Source organism: Hypanus sabinus, chromosome 28, assembly GCF_030144855.1.
Source record: "Hypanus sabinus isolate sHypSab1 chromosome 28, sHypSab1.hap1, whole genome shotgun sequence".
Taxonomy (NCBI): domain Eukaryota; kingdom Metazoa; phylum Chordata; class Chondrichthyes; order Myliobatiformes; family Dasyatidae; genus Hypanus; species Hypanus sabinus.
In genome coordinates, this window is record NC_082733.1 from 38,507,220 (window position 1) to 38,520,963 (window position 13,744).

Here is a 13,744-nt window from a genome sequence, read left to right on the forward strand (position 1 = left end):
ACTGGGTGATTGTAGGGTGTTCCGAAGTCGCTCAGTCTGGGAGGAGAAGTTGCCTCTCAACCTAACCGTCCTTGTTATTATACTGCAGTACTCTCTGCCTGACGGCAGCAGGTCAAAGAGATTATGAGACAGACGGGAGGGGTCCTTATCAAAGCTCAGGGCTCTGCGAACACACTTCCGGTGTATGTCCTGGATGAGGGGCAGGGGTTGGAAGAGACCCAATAGTTCTCTCAGCAGTCCTCACAATCTGTTGCAGGGTCTTGCGGAGGACAATCTCGGTGGTGGTCCTGTAGAATGTGGCTGGAATGGAGCCTTGCTCGCCCCAATCTCATCAGGGAGTGGAGGCGCCCCTGTGCTTTTCTTTATGTTTGTTTGAAGAATCACCTCCCTGTAAGCTTTCTGTAGATTTTCAGCAATTAGTTGTATTCAGATTCAGATTTATTTATCACATGAACATCGAAACATACATTCAAACATTAGATTGCATTAACGACCAACACACCAAAGGATGTGCTGCAGGCAGCCCGCACACATTGTGGCACCAACGTAGCATGCCCACAACGTTCGAGCAAGTGCTGCAAGTTGTTGAATAGAAGGATCAGCTCGTGAGTTTTCACTGGGTAGGCTACCCATGTTAATTGCACCATGCGTATCTAATTTACAATATCTATTTTTAATTTGTTCAGTGACAGTGAAGAAGCAGAAGAAACTCTTCAAGACAACACGTACCATCTCCACGTTCCTGTGCGATATGAAGCAGATATCCTTCTCACCAGGTATCCCTTATATAACCTGCCTTCACCGTGAACTTTCTACTTCAGGCAGGTCAGTTCGTCTGAGCCCCCATTCATTATACACTACATAACCTACGGCTAGCCACCTGACCACTCTACCTCTCCACCTCCCTCCACACGTCTTCCTTTTACTTTCCACTCTTAATGTCTCACATCGTTCATCTCTGTCTGATTTATGTTTCCCAGAGCACTTTGGAATATTGGTCAAACACGTCACTCAAACTTCATTCAATCCTCTTCCACTTATCACCCCCCAGCTTCTTATTTCATCCCCTCTCCTCCACCCTCCCACCTCCCCCCTCACCTGGCTTCACCTACCACCTGCCAGTTTGTACTCCTTCCCTCTCACCCCTACCTCCTTATTCTGGCTTCTTCCTGCATCATTTCCAGTCCTGATAAAGGGTCTCAGCCCAAAAGGTCGACGGTTTATTCCTCTCCGTAGAAGCTGCCTGACCTGCTGAGTTCCTCCAGCATTTTGTGTGTGTTGCTGAAGGCTTCCAGCATCTGCAGGATCTGTCATGTTTGATCTTTGTGGCAGTTTCTGTTCTCTTGCCCATTTGCTGAATTTATTTTGTTGGGACAGGAAATCCAGTCCAGATCGCTATGATTTGAAATCAGTGGAAGAGCTGCAGGAAAATGGAGATTTCGACCCCCCGTTTAACTTCTCCTTCACAGTAAGTCCAATTCTATTTATTTACATGTTTCATTTGGGAGTCTTTCCAACACTTTCTTCCCATACTCCTCTGAAGTCCTGGGCTGTTGCTGGAGAGCACCTTGATCGGTACCAGGAGCTCTTCATGTTGAGAGTTACCTGGAGCATCATAGAGTCACAGTCATAGAATAATAAAGCACAGAAACAGGCCCTTTGGCCCAATTCATCCATGCTGACCAAGATGCTTATCTAAGCTGATTCCATTTGCCCATATCCCTCTAACTTTAAATCTACATACTTATCCAAGTGTCCTAAATGTCATTGCACCTGCCTCAACCACTTTCTCTGGCAGCTCATTTCATGTACACACCATCCACTGCCTGAGAAAGTTGTCCCTTATAAATCTTACCCCCTCACCTATGCCCTCTTTTTTTTTTATTCCCTTTCCCTGAGAGCATTCATATGCTCTAGTCAAGATGGAACCGAGCTGTGGTGTCTGTCAAGGTCATGGCTCAGAATTAGTTTTTATTTGTAGGGATAGTTTTTGGGAACAGCTAGGGGAGTTAGGGTTCAGAGACAGGGATGTGAGGAAGTCACATGTCAGGCTGGAGTCTAGACCTCAGCTCCATGGTCCACGTTCGAAGGCCAGCGATGTGGACGTATGAGGAAGGACATCCATTGACAGGTGACATGCCGACAAGTGTAGTGGACAATGTCCAGTGAGGATGAGGGTTAGTGCCCCCGAACCCTCCCCATCAGATCAGAAAGTCTACCCAGGTCGGCAAGTCTCATGATTTGAGATCTGTGCAGGCAAGAAGCATGAGAGCTAGTGACCCCCTAGGTACACAAATCAGCAAATTTAGAGTTCGGGGTCCCCTCATCAGCAATTCCTGGGTTTGACACTGAAGGTAAAAGTTCGAAGGTCGATCGGAAGTCCAGAAGTCAGGGCCCAATGACCAAAGGCCCTGGGTCTGTGAGTCCGCGAGTCCACTGGGTAAGTCGGAGGCTTTGAGGTGGCCTACCCTGGGGTTGTGGGGGGGCGGGGGGGAGAGAGAGAGAGAGTCTTGCTTTGCTGTTGTTATTTTGTTTGCTTCTGTTCTGCTGTTGTTGATGATGTTTGTGTTGTTGTGCCCAACATTCTGTTGCCACCAGAATCTGTGGTCACACTAGCAGGCTGCCTCTTGAGATATAGCATGGAATAGGCCCTTCATCCCTTCGAGGCCACACCACCCAGAATTCCTAGCCTAACCATGGGACAAGTTACAATGGCCAATCAATCTACCAACTGGTAAGTCTTTGTACTGTGGGAGGACAACAGAGCACCCAGAGGAAACCCACATGGTCACATGGAGAATGTTCAGACTCCTTAACAGGCCGTGGCGGGAATTGAACCCAGGTCGCTGGTACTGTAAAGCGTTGCGCCAACCACTACACTACCATGCCACATCCTTTGGCTGTTTTGGTTGTTAACGCAAACAATGCATTTCACTGTGTGTTTTGACGTACATGCGATAAATAAGTGAATCCAAATCTCCTCTATAAGATTGCCCTTCAGACTCCTGAATAAAGTCCCAGCCTATCCAACCTCTCCTGATAACTCAGGACATTGAGTCATGGCAACGTTCTCATAAATATTACTGCCAGCTTAATGCACCTTTCCTATAAAAGAGTAATGAGAATGACAGACAAACACAAGATTGTAATTCTGTTCCATACTGACCCTGGGCAGGAGATGCACCAGACCTGGCCAAAACCACACAGTTTAATTGGCAGCCCAGAATTCCAGGCCTTCCATTATATGATTCAGTTCAGTAATATCCAAGGGGCTATTTACAATTAAAGCAGAAAACTCTTTCCAAGGAGAAATATTAACAGGAAGTCTGTGGAAACATTAAGCGTAGTTGCATCACTTAATTACTAGCTAGCAATAAACCAGGAAACATGAGTCTAAATGCTACCATTCTGAGAATTTCAGGAACTCTTTCAATAATTGTTAGTTCATTGGTGATAAAAGCTTGGCATTGCTAAAAACATCAACAGAACTGAATGATAGTGGCAGAAGTGTAAAAGTTCATGAACTCCTTCTGAGTCAGGAAATTTTCTCTCCTACCTGCGTGGCCTATACATAACGCCAGATCCACCGGAATGGGTCTGGCCTTTAACGCTGGAGTAGAGTCTACATACAGTACTTACCTGGTAACCCAGTCCTCTCCTGTATCAGAGCAAGATAGGGACCCAATTAGGTAGTGAGCAGCCAAGCAGGAACAGCTTGAATGGATCTGGGCTGGCATAAGAGTTCTGCCTATCCCTCATCAGGTTTTCAATCGTCAGAGGCTCTCGCTGCCTCAGAATCGAGCAGTTCAGTCTGTACTGCAGCCTTCCTTGTGGTCAGCCTTTCCTTAATAAAAATGACATTTCAGGGATCGAGAATCAACTCTATTCGTCATATACATTTACCTGTATTAGGAATTTGCTGTGGTGGGTTGGCGTGGCACAACAAAAAATTCAACAATTATAAAGAATCATATAAAAATCTGGTTCAAGTACAGAAATGGAAAATGTGCATAAATATATAAACATTTGTATGTATTTACATCGTAAATATCGTTATAAAAAGCGGTTTGAAGTGTACAGTACAGATATGGGTAATAGGTAGGGGGGGTAGGAGGGCTAACTAGAATGATTGATCAGATTAACTGCCTGGATATGAATTTTTGTTTTAGTAGCCCTAAAGCCCTTTTCAGAAGGAACCTTTTGGAAAGGGCCATTTACTGGAATGTTGCCAGGACTCAATGTCTTGGTTATAGGGAGAGGTTGGGCGGGCTTGGACTTTATTCTTTGGAGAGTAGGAGACTGAGAGGTGACCTTATAGAGGTTATAAAATCATGAGGAGCATAGATAGAGTGAACGTTTTTATTCCCGAGGTTTAGGAAATCAAGAGCTTAGAGGGAAGAGAGTGAGGAGGGTCAACATTTTCACTCAGCGGGTAGTCCATATATGGAATGAGCTATCAGACAAAGTGGTTGAGGCAGGTACAATTACAAAGGTTAAAAGATATTTGGACAGGTACATGGATGGGAAAGATTTAGAGGGATGTGGGATTTAATGGGATTACCTTAAATGAGCACTTTGGTCTGCTGAAGGGCCTGTTTGAATATAACACAACCACCAGGCTCTTGAACCAATCCAATGGGGATAACCTTAAAAATGTTCCCACAACCTATGGACTCACTTTCAAGAATTTGATCTCATGTTCTTGAGATTTATTGTTGCTTATTTATTTATTTATTTATTTATAAATTATTACTTCTTTTCTTTTTGTATTTGCACAGTTTGTTGTCTTTTGCACACTGGTTGAATGCCCAAGTTGGTGCGATCTTGCATTGATTCTATTATGAACTTATTGAATATGTCCACAAGAAAATGAATCTCAGGGTTGTATATGGTGGCATATATAAACTTTGATAATAAAGTTACTTCGAACTTTGAACATGTGCACTCACTCAGATATGATATGTGGTACACACACATATCATGGAACGTGTCTAAAGTTATTGCAGACCCTGCAATCTTCAGACAGATTCACAACCTTTAAATAATTTCCTATTGCACATTGAATAAATTATGTCTCTAGATATATTGCATTCTTTCATACTGCCAAAAATGGAAAAACATCAGACTCTGACTGAAAATCTATAGCATTCTAATTTATTTTTCTGACCTAATAGAGCACTAATGCCTTCACAGAATCTTATCAGAATTATTCACCTTTTTATATTATTAACATAAGGACATAGATAAGGAATTTCATAACTTGTAGATCCTGGAAAGGTTAGGTGAGAAACACACTGAGTTTAAATGTAGTTCATTTTGAGTCAAGTGAGAATTTGCATTGAAAGGAAGTCCTTGTTAGCATTGGGCAGCAGAGTGGAACTAGCTGAACAGTCTCTCGCTCTCCTCAGAGGTAAGAGGACTGGCACAATGAGGTCACTCTCAGGTTGGAGGAGAAACATCTCATGTTCTGTTTGGGTAGCCTCCAACCTGACAATATGAACATTATTTTCTATAACTTCAGGTAATTTCTCACCCATCCACCCCCCACCTGCTTCTCTCTTTTTCAATTCCTCATTCTGGCTCCCTTTTTACCCTTTCTCTTCTTTCCTGTGATGTCCCTCCTTCCTTCTTCCCCATGGCCCACTGTCCTCTGTCCTTTACCTCTTCCACTTACCTACTCCCAGCTTCCAACATCATCCCCCCCTCACCTGATTTCACCTATCACCTGCCAGCTTGTACTCCTCCCCCTCCCATCTTATTATTCCAGCTTCTTTCCCCTTCCTTTCTAATCCCGATAAAGGATCTCATCCTGAAATGTGGGCTGTTTATTCCCCTACAAAGAAGCTACCTGGCTTACTGAGTTCTTCAGTAGGTTTTGTGTGTGTTTCTCTAAATATCTGGCATCTGCAGAATCTCTTGTGTTAATTAGCGATGGATTTGCTGAAGGTGTTCTTTGATACAAACCTCTGAATGGGAAGTGTTCCAAAAACAAATCAGGAGCAGAATGGAAACACAAGACAATGCAGATGCTGGGTATCTGGAGTAACATAGGGAGGATCTGAAGGAACTTGGCAAGACAGGCAACATCTGTGGAGGGGAATGAACAGTCGACGTTTCGGGCTGGGAGCCTTCATCAGGACCACATCTATGGCTATTTATAAGGCTCAAGTCAAGGGCTGGAGATTCTCAGCAGGTCAGTCAGCATCTGTGAGGAGAGAAATAGACTTATCATTCCAGGCTGATGCACTGATGTGGAGTATTTCTAGCAATTCCTGTTTTTAATTCCAATTTCAACACTGGCCATTGCAGGATGGGTAGGCATTATGTTTTGCAACTCCAGAAATTAATCAAAAGAAAAACTCAGGAGCCCCAGGGATAACTCGTGTACTTTTTAGTTTTTACTTCAGTGAGGTGCGCACATAAACGTGGTGACGTAATAACATATGCCATTCATGTACATTTACATATAACCCGTCATGAATTATATAAAGAAAGAATGCTTAATCAAACAATATATTTACAATATTACTGAGATGTTAAATTCACAACACTCCTCCCTGCTTAGCTATACACTTCAACTCAATATAGAATGCATCTCGACTGCACAGTATAATACTACTACTATACAGCATACTAATTTTTTAATTGTCCCATTCAGGCCTAACAATTTATTCACTGTGGAGGATTTCTTTCTCTTATGGGATAACATCTTTCACTCTATTTGGCAGGAGAGACTTGTGGCTGTGAAATGGTCTCAGGTTCTGGGGCATCCTCTGTGGTGGTGTGGGAGTTGGCTCTGGGACTGCAGGAAGTGGTCCTAACAGCTCTGGATACCATTCTTCCAGATACGTTGGCATCCCAACCAGTGCAGGGCAAGCTGCTCGATCTGCTGATCTATCCCAGGCCACCAGAGAATGCTTGGAGCCAATGCTTTTACTTTGACCATGCCTAGATGACCAACATCTAGCTCCTCCAACACTTTAGCTCTCAGCTTGAATGGTACAGCAACTCTCAATCCCCACATAAGGCCACCCCCCATCAAAGGCTAGTTCATCCAGGCATTGGTAAAAAGGGGGGATCTGGAATTCTGCTGCACATTCCAGCTATTTTGTGTTGCCATGTATTTCTGAGACAGCGTGGGGTCTTTTCTCGTTCCTTTTGGATTATTTCTGCTGTAGTAGGGAGAACTTTTGATTTGCATTAGGGAGAATATGCCAAGAGAAGTGTCCTCTTTTGTAAATTTTTCAGCTCTTTCCTTTTCCAAGGATAAACAGGACAATCCTTCAGCATTTCCATGACTAGTCATCCTCTTGGATTTGAGCTTGTGGTTGTGTCCTCCAAGAAAAAGAGCCCATCTCTGCATTCGTGCTGCTGCTTCTGTGGATTGAAAATGGACACCAGTGATTAATAATCAGTAATGAGGGTAAAGCCTCTTCCATACAAGTACTGGTTAAGATGTTTTACACTCCAAACCAGACTCGAGGCCACTCTGTCAATCTGTGTGTAATTTTTCCTACAGCAATAAGGGAATGTGATGCAAAGGCTTTAGGGTGTTCACTTCTATCACTCATAACATGACATGACTGCACCTATACCATAAGGTGAGATGTCACAGGCAAGCTTCAAAGGACAATGAGAATTATAATCTGTGAGTACAGTGACTGGTGTCACCATTTTCTTTACCATTTGGAAAGCCACCTCACTCTGCTTTGTCCACTGCCATTTGTTCTCGATCTGCAATAATGGGTGGAGCACAGCAGCCAATTTTGGGAGGAACCTGTTATAGTATTTGACAAATCCTAAAAAGGACGCAACTATGACATGTCCTTTGGCCTTGGGGTATCCACCACTTTTTGAATTTTCTCAGCTCATTTGTGTAATGCTTGTGTGTCAATGGTGTGATCACAGTGACTGATGCTTGGCTTAAAGAATTCACACTTGCTGTGCTATGTTCTGGGCCAATAATCTTCTAATCTTTTTAATGCTATCTTGAGATTTTGGAGATAACTCTTGTCATCCTCACTGGTGACACTGATGTCATCTGGGGAACACTGAGTGTCTGGGCAGCCTTGCCACAGCTGGTCCTTAACTTTCTACCACAGTACATATGCAGATGTTACTCCAAAAATAAGCCTATTATAGCGGTAAAGCCCTTTGTGAGTGTTTATGATGAGAAACACTTTGGACTCTTCTTCATTCTCCATCTGTAGGTAAGCCTTGGCTAAGTCCACTTTGCTGAATTGTTTCCCTCCAGAAAGGTTTGCAAAGATCTCCTCCATCCCGGGCAGAGGGTATTGATCTATTTTCAGTGCTGGGTTGATGGTGACCTTAAAATCACCGCAGATCCTGACAGACCGATTCCGCTTTGTTACTGGGATCACTGGCATTGACCATGGACCAGTCAAATTTGGAAAGAATTCATTCAACCCTCATACGAACTAGTTCACTGGCTACTTTATCACAGATAGTATATGATATATGGATTTGTAATATACATATACTATATATGTATAGTATTTTACCCTTGAAATGTTTGAGTTTTCCAGTACTAACCTTGAACACTGTTCTGGCATCATCCAGTACCTTTCTTAGTTCGCTTTCAGTTGACTCTATTGCAGGGGATGTGGCATGCAAATGGTGGATGGTTCTTCAATCAAGTTGAAGTTGTTCCAGCCAGTCATGGTCCCACAATGCTGGCCCTACTATTTTTACTACATACAAGCCCAATGTGGCTTGTTGGTTGTTGTATTTCACAATTATGAATGCCATTCCCATGGGAGTTACCTTTTCCCCAGTGTAAGTTCTTAGTTGGATATCCGCAGGCTTCAGTTCAGTATCATTGAAAAGCCATTCAAACTCATTTTGTGGAAAGACTGGAACAGCTGAACAAGTATCCAATTCCATTTTAATTAATTCATTGTTCACTTCTGGTGTAAGCCATATTGCTTGTCTATTGTTAGTTTTCACATTGCGCATTTCAACACTGTGCAACTCTCATTAACTCTCAGAAAAATCATCATCTGAGTGTTCACTAAGAGTATGCAGATTAGTGCTCTTTTGAAACTGCAACTTCACTTTTTATCTTTTTCTCCTGCCTGTGCAACCCATTTATTTTTGCCAGCCTTACATGCTCTTTGTATGTGTCCTACTTTGTTGCATTTTCTGCAAATGTCACCATTAAACGTGAATTGGACTCGTGTATGTGAGCCCCTTCCACACCAGTACCACAATATGTATGGCCAGGCCAGACTAGTTTCTGTTTAGACATTACAATTTTGTTCACACCCACTTTCATTCCTGACTGCAACTCAATTGTATCGCTGGCTACTGTTTCCATTGATACATCAATTTCAGCTGCTCTTTAAAATGTGAGTTGTGCTTCAGTTTGGAACCGTTTTTGAATGCCTTCTTGTAAGATTCCACAAACTAAATGATCTTTCAGTGCCCATCACTGAACAGACAATGCTCAGGCAATCTCTTCAATTCAGCCACATATGCTGAATTGGACTCCCCTTCCTTTTGATTCTGCGTTTGGTACCTAAACCATTCTGTAACCAACAATAGTTTTGGATCTAAATGCTCCTGCATTATCTTCACGATATCAGCAAAGCTTAGTTCATCTGGTTTGGTTGGAGCAGTCAAACTTCTAGCAAACTATATGCTCTTTCACCTATTGCACTCAGCAAAACTGGCACTCGCTTTTCATTGGCAATTCCATCTGCTTTAAAATACTGCTCAATTTGCTCAGTATACATCATCCAGTTATCTGTTGTGCAATCAAATGTATCTACCTTTCTGATGCAGCCAGCCATTTCTGTTATATTTTTAATTTACTATTATTATTATTATTATAATTATTATTATTATCATCATCATCACCCAATACTCACTGTTTATAAACCCATAAATTTCATCCATTTTCTGCCTTTTTTAACTTGAACATCTCTTTCTCCCCTTCTGAAGTAAAAAAAAGTGCTGTGCTTGAGCAGGTATTTAGTCATCTCATGTTCACTTTAAACTTCCTCATTGCCACTGTTATGGTTTGTAAATCCAGAAGTTAATCGAAAGGAAAATAATGGAGCCCAGAAATAACTCGTACATGATGACATATGCAATTCACATACTTCTACATACAACCCATAACTAATTATGTAAACAACAAAGAATGCTTAGTCAAACAATACAGTATATTTACAGAATTACTCAAATGTTACTGAAATATTAAATATACAATAGTGGGGCAGTGTGTCTGGAAGAGAATGGGTAGATTAGCATGCTTTCCTAACATGATCAATTAAATTCAGATTTATTTATCACACGTATGTACAGCAGAAAATACGGTGAAATTTGCACCCAATGCTGTGCTGGGGCAGCTTGCGCGTGTTGCCTCACATTCTGGCGCCAACAGACCCGTGACCACAATATCCAGAAGAACATCAATAACAGTAAGACAAGTCAACGAAAGCAATTCAAGCCCCTTTCCTCCCTCCCACCTACTCACGCACACAAACAGGCCTCAAATTCCAGGACAAGCCATCTTCCGTTCTTGTGCTTAGATTCTCAGACTTGTAGGCATCAAGTCTCCAACTCCAAACTTCACCCCAGCATTTGCTGATTACCAGTTGCACCTTTGGAACTCGACTTCCGATTTGCACAGATCTTCAGTCCTGGTAACCCAGGCTTGTGACTCTTCCACACCCACGTGACATCTTTGGGCCTCTAACTTTGGTCTACAATATTCAGGCTTCTACCTCTGTACCTGCCATGCACTTGACTTTGACCTTCACCTTTGCCCTCTGGGCTTCACTGGGTTTGACCTTTGGGCCTCAACTTCTGGACTTGCACTGACCACCTTGACCTTGCGTGCGGGAGTTTACTGGACTTTTAAACTTGCGTCCAGGATCAGAACATCTTGCTAACATCTTGCAGTCATTATTCACATGCAACATAAATATTCTCAGGAATATTCTCAGTGTGTGTCACTTTACTCCTTAATGGAATGAGTAGGAGTGTAGGGTCAGGGGGTCCAGATGAGTGCTGGGTGCCAGGTCCTACAAAGCCGTGATCTGGGGCAGTGACACCCCAAGGATTTATGAGGTATTTCCAGCCACATTCCCTGTGTGAGGATCCTGGCACCATCTCCTGAACAGTTCAAGTGGGAATGTAGACAAACTGGTACAACATTTGCAACTGATTGTCCCCGTCCAGGAATTCAAGCAACGTATTATGAAAAATTTGAATGGAATTTCCACAGTATATTCCCAAAGAGCTGGCTTGGAAATGTTGGCAGAGGCTATGGAGGTGCTTTGATAGAAATGTTATATTGAGGGACTGTGGGGATCGGAATGGATTTTGGAGCCTCCAGCTTGCAATGATTAATCGCTGTACTAAGATCAGAAGTCGTATTTCATCTAAGAATTTTAAACAATTTAAAATCAATGTATTTCAGTAATTATGATAACAGATTTCTTTATGTATTAAATAACAATGTATTTTGCATCTGGAGGCATTGGTAGCACAAATGGTATTCAGTGAATTTAACCCTATTGCTGTTTGTGAATTCCAGGAACTCAGAAGACTATTCTCAGACAAAGTGTGTCAAGTACAAATCACGAGCAGGGCTTCCCAACCTGAGGTGCACGGACACCTTGCTTAATGGTATTGGTCCATGGCATAAGAACGGTTGGGAGCCCATGTACTAGAATCCAGAGCTCCGCAATCACTGTGCATCTCTGCAACTGCTGAAGATCTGAACGCTAATGAACCCTCACTCCCTTGTCCATTTGTCCTTCCCCAGTGATCTCCCCCCACCTGCCAGCACCTACCCCTGCCAGCGAGACAAGTGCTAGACCTGCCTCCACACCTCCTCCCTCACCACAAATCAGGGCGGCAGTTAGCAGCCCTTCCAGCAAAGGCAACACTTCACCTGCAAGTCTGTCAGGGCTATCTCCTGTATCCAGTGCTCTCGCTACAGCCTCCTCTACATTTGTGAGACCCAACATAGATAAAGAGGGTAGTTTCATCAAGCACCTTCACTCTGTCAATCACAGTAGGTGGGATATCTTGTTGCGACCCATTTTAACACCAATCCCCATTCTCATTCCAACGTGTCAGTCCAAGGTCTCCTGTACTGCCAGGATGAGCTGTTCTCAAGTTGGAAGAGTAATACCTCATATTCTGTCTGCTTAGCCTCCAACCTGATGGTATGAACATTGAATTCTCTAACTTCCAGTAATTTTCCACCCATCCCCACCTCCCTCTTTCTCCATTCCCCATATCAGTTCCCCTTTTACCCATTCTCTTCCCTTCAACTGTACTGTATATCACTGCCCTCTGGTGCCCATCCTCCTTCCCCTTCTCCCATAGTCCACTCTCCTCTCCTATAAGATTGGTTCTTTTCCACCTATCACTTCCCATCTTCTTGCATTATCCTCCCTCCTGCACCCACCCACCTTGCCCCTCACCTCATCCCACCTATCACCTACCAGCCTGTATTCTTTCCCCTCCCCTCCCACCTTCTTCTGGCTTCTTTCCAGTCATCATGAAGGGTCTTGGTCCAAAACATTGTCTGTTTGTTCTTCTCCATAGATGTTGCCTGACCTGCTCAGTTTCTCCAGCATTTTGAGTGTGTTACTCACATCACAGGAACTCCCATGATCTCAGGATGTTCCAAAATTATTTACAGCCAATTAACTTATTTGGAAGTGCTGTCACTTTTGTGCCAGTATAATACAGCAGTCAGTTTCACACAGTTTGGCAGTGAAAAGACGAGCTGTTTCTATATTGGCTCAGGGATATGTATTAGCCAATTCACCGCCCTTCACTGCTGTTCCTCAAAAAGAAGGGACTGAACTCTTCGGTTCAGTACAGTATGGCATGGCAGTCAAATGGTCAGTGTATCGCTTTACAACACCAGCTTTCACTGACAGGGTTCAATACTTGCCACTGCCCTTAAGGAGTTTATACGGTCTCCCCACGACTGTGAGGGTTTACTCCGGGTGCTCCAGTTTCTTCCCACAGTCCAAAGGCATACAGGTTAGGGTTAGTGAGTTGTGGACATGTTATATTAGTGCCAGAAGCAGGGAGTCATTGTGGGCTGCCTCCAGTTTGTTCCTCACAGGTTTGACTTGATGTAAATGACACATCTCACTGTGTATTTCAATGCACATGTGACAAATCAAGTTCACGTTTATCTTTGACTACATCCTTGCCAGCTTCTCGCTATTCACTACCACAGTCATGTAGACTTCCAAACCTGCTTCAAGTGCTGTGAGATCCTGTGAGCTTTGATTTAACGTCCTGCCTGAAAGAGGACATTTCTAATCGTGCTGTGCTGCATTGTCCCGCTACTGCTCTGAGAGTCCAGCTGATGTGATACAGGGCTTATCACATCCTCAAAAAGCTGTATAACCTGTCATTTACTTTTCAAGTGTTGCTTCTTACACAGGGATTCATTATAGTTATTATTTAGAAAGTGGAGCAGATAGCATAGAACAGTACAGGCCCTTCGGCCCAGAGTGTTGTGCCAACCTTTTAATCTTCTCTGAGATCCTTCTAAGATGTCCCTTTAGAACCAAGATGGGAAGGAATTTCTTCAGCCAGAGGGTGGTGAATCTGTGGAATTCATTTCCACAGAGGGCTGTGGAGGACAAGCCATTGGGTATATTTAAGGAGGAGGTTGATAGGTTCTTGATTAGTAAGGGTGTCAAAAGTTATGGGGAGAAGGTAGGAGAAAGAGTTTGAA

General features: G+C 43.2%; 2 protein-coding genes across 2 annotated transcripts in view; one reads left to right on the plus strand and one right to left on the minus strand.

Moving 5' to 3' along the window:
- The window catches only part of itga11a (integrin, alpha 11a), a 265,485-nt gene that overhangs the window by 229,210 nt on the left and 22,531 nt on the right, over positions 1-13,744 (plus strand). The window contains exons 23-24 of the mRNA XM_059952982.1: positions 687-776; positions 1,378-1,468. Coding sequence (XP_059808965.1) covers positions 687-776; positions 1,378-1,468 — 181 coding nt within the window. The remainder of the gene's footprint in view (positions 1-686; positions 777-1,377; positions 1,469-13,744) is intronic.
- The window catches only part of fem1b (fem-1 homolog b), a 49,927-nt gene continuing 42,383 nt past the window's right edge, over positions 6,201-13,744 (minus strand). The window contains exon 3 of the mRNA XM_059952966.1: positions 6,201-7,377. The gene's annotated coding sequence lies outside the window, so the exon portion shown is untranslated. The remainder of the gene's footprint in view (positions 7,378-13,744) is intronic.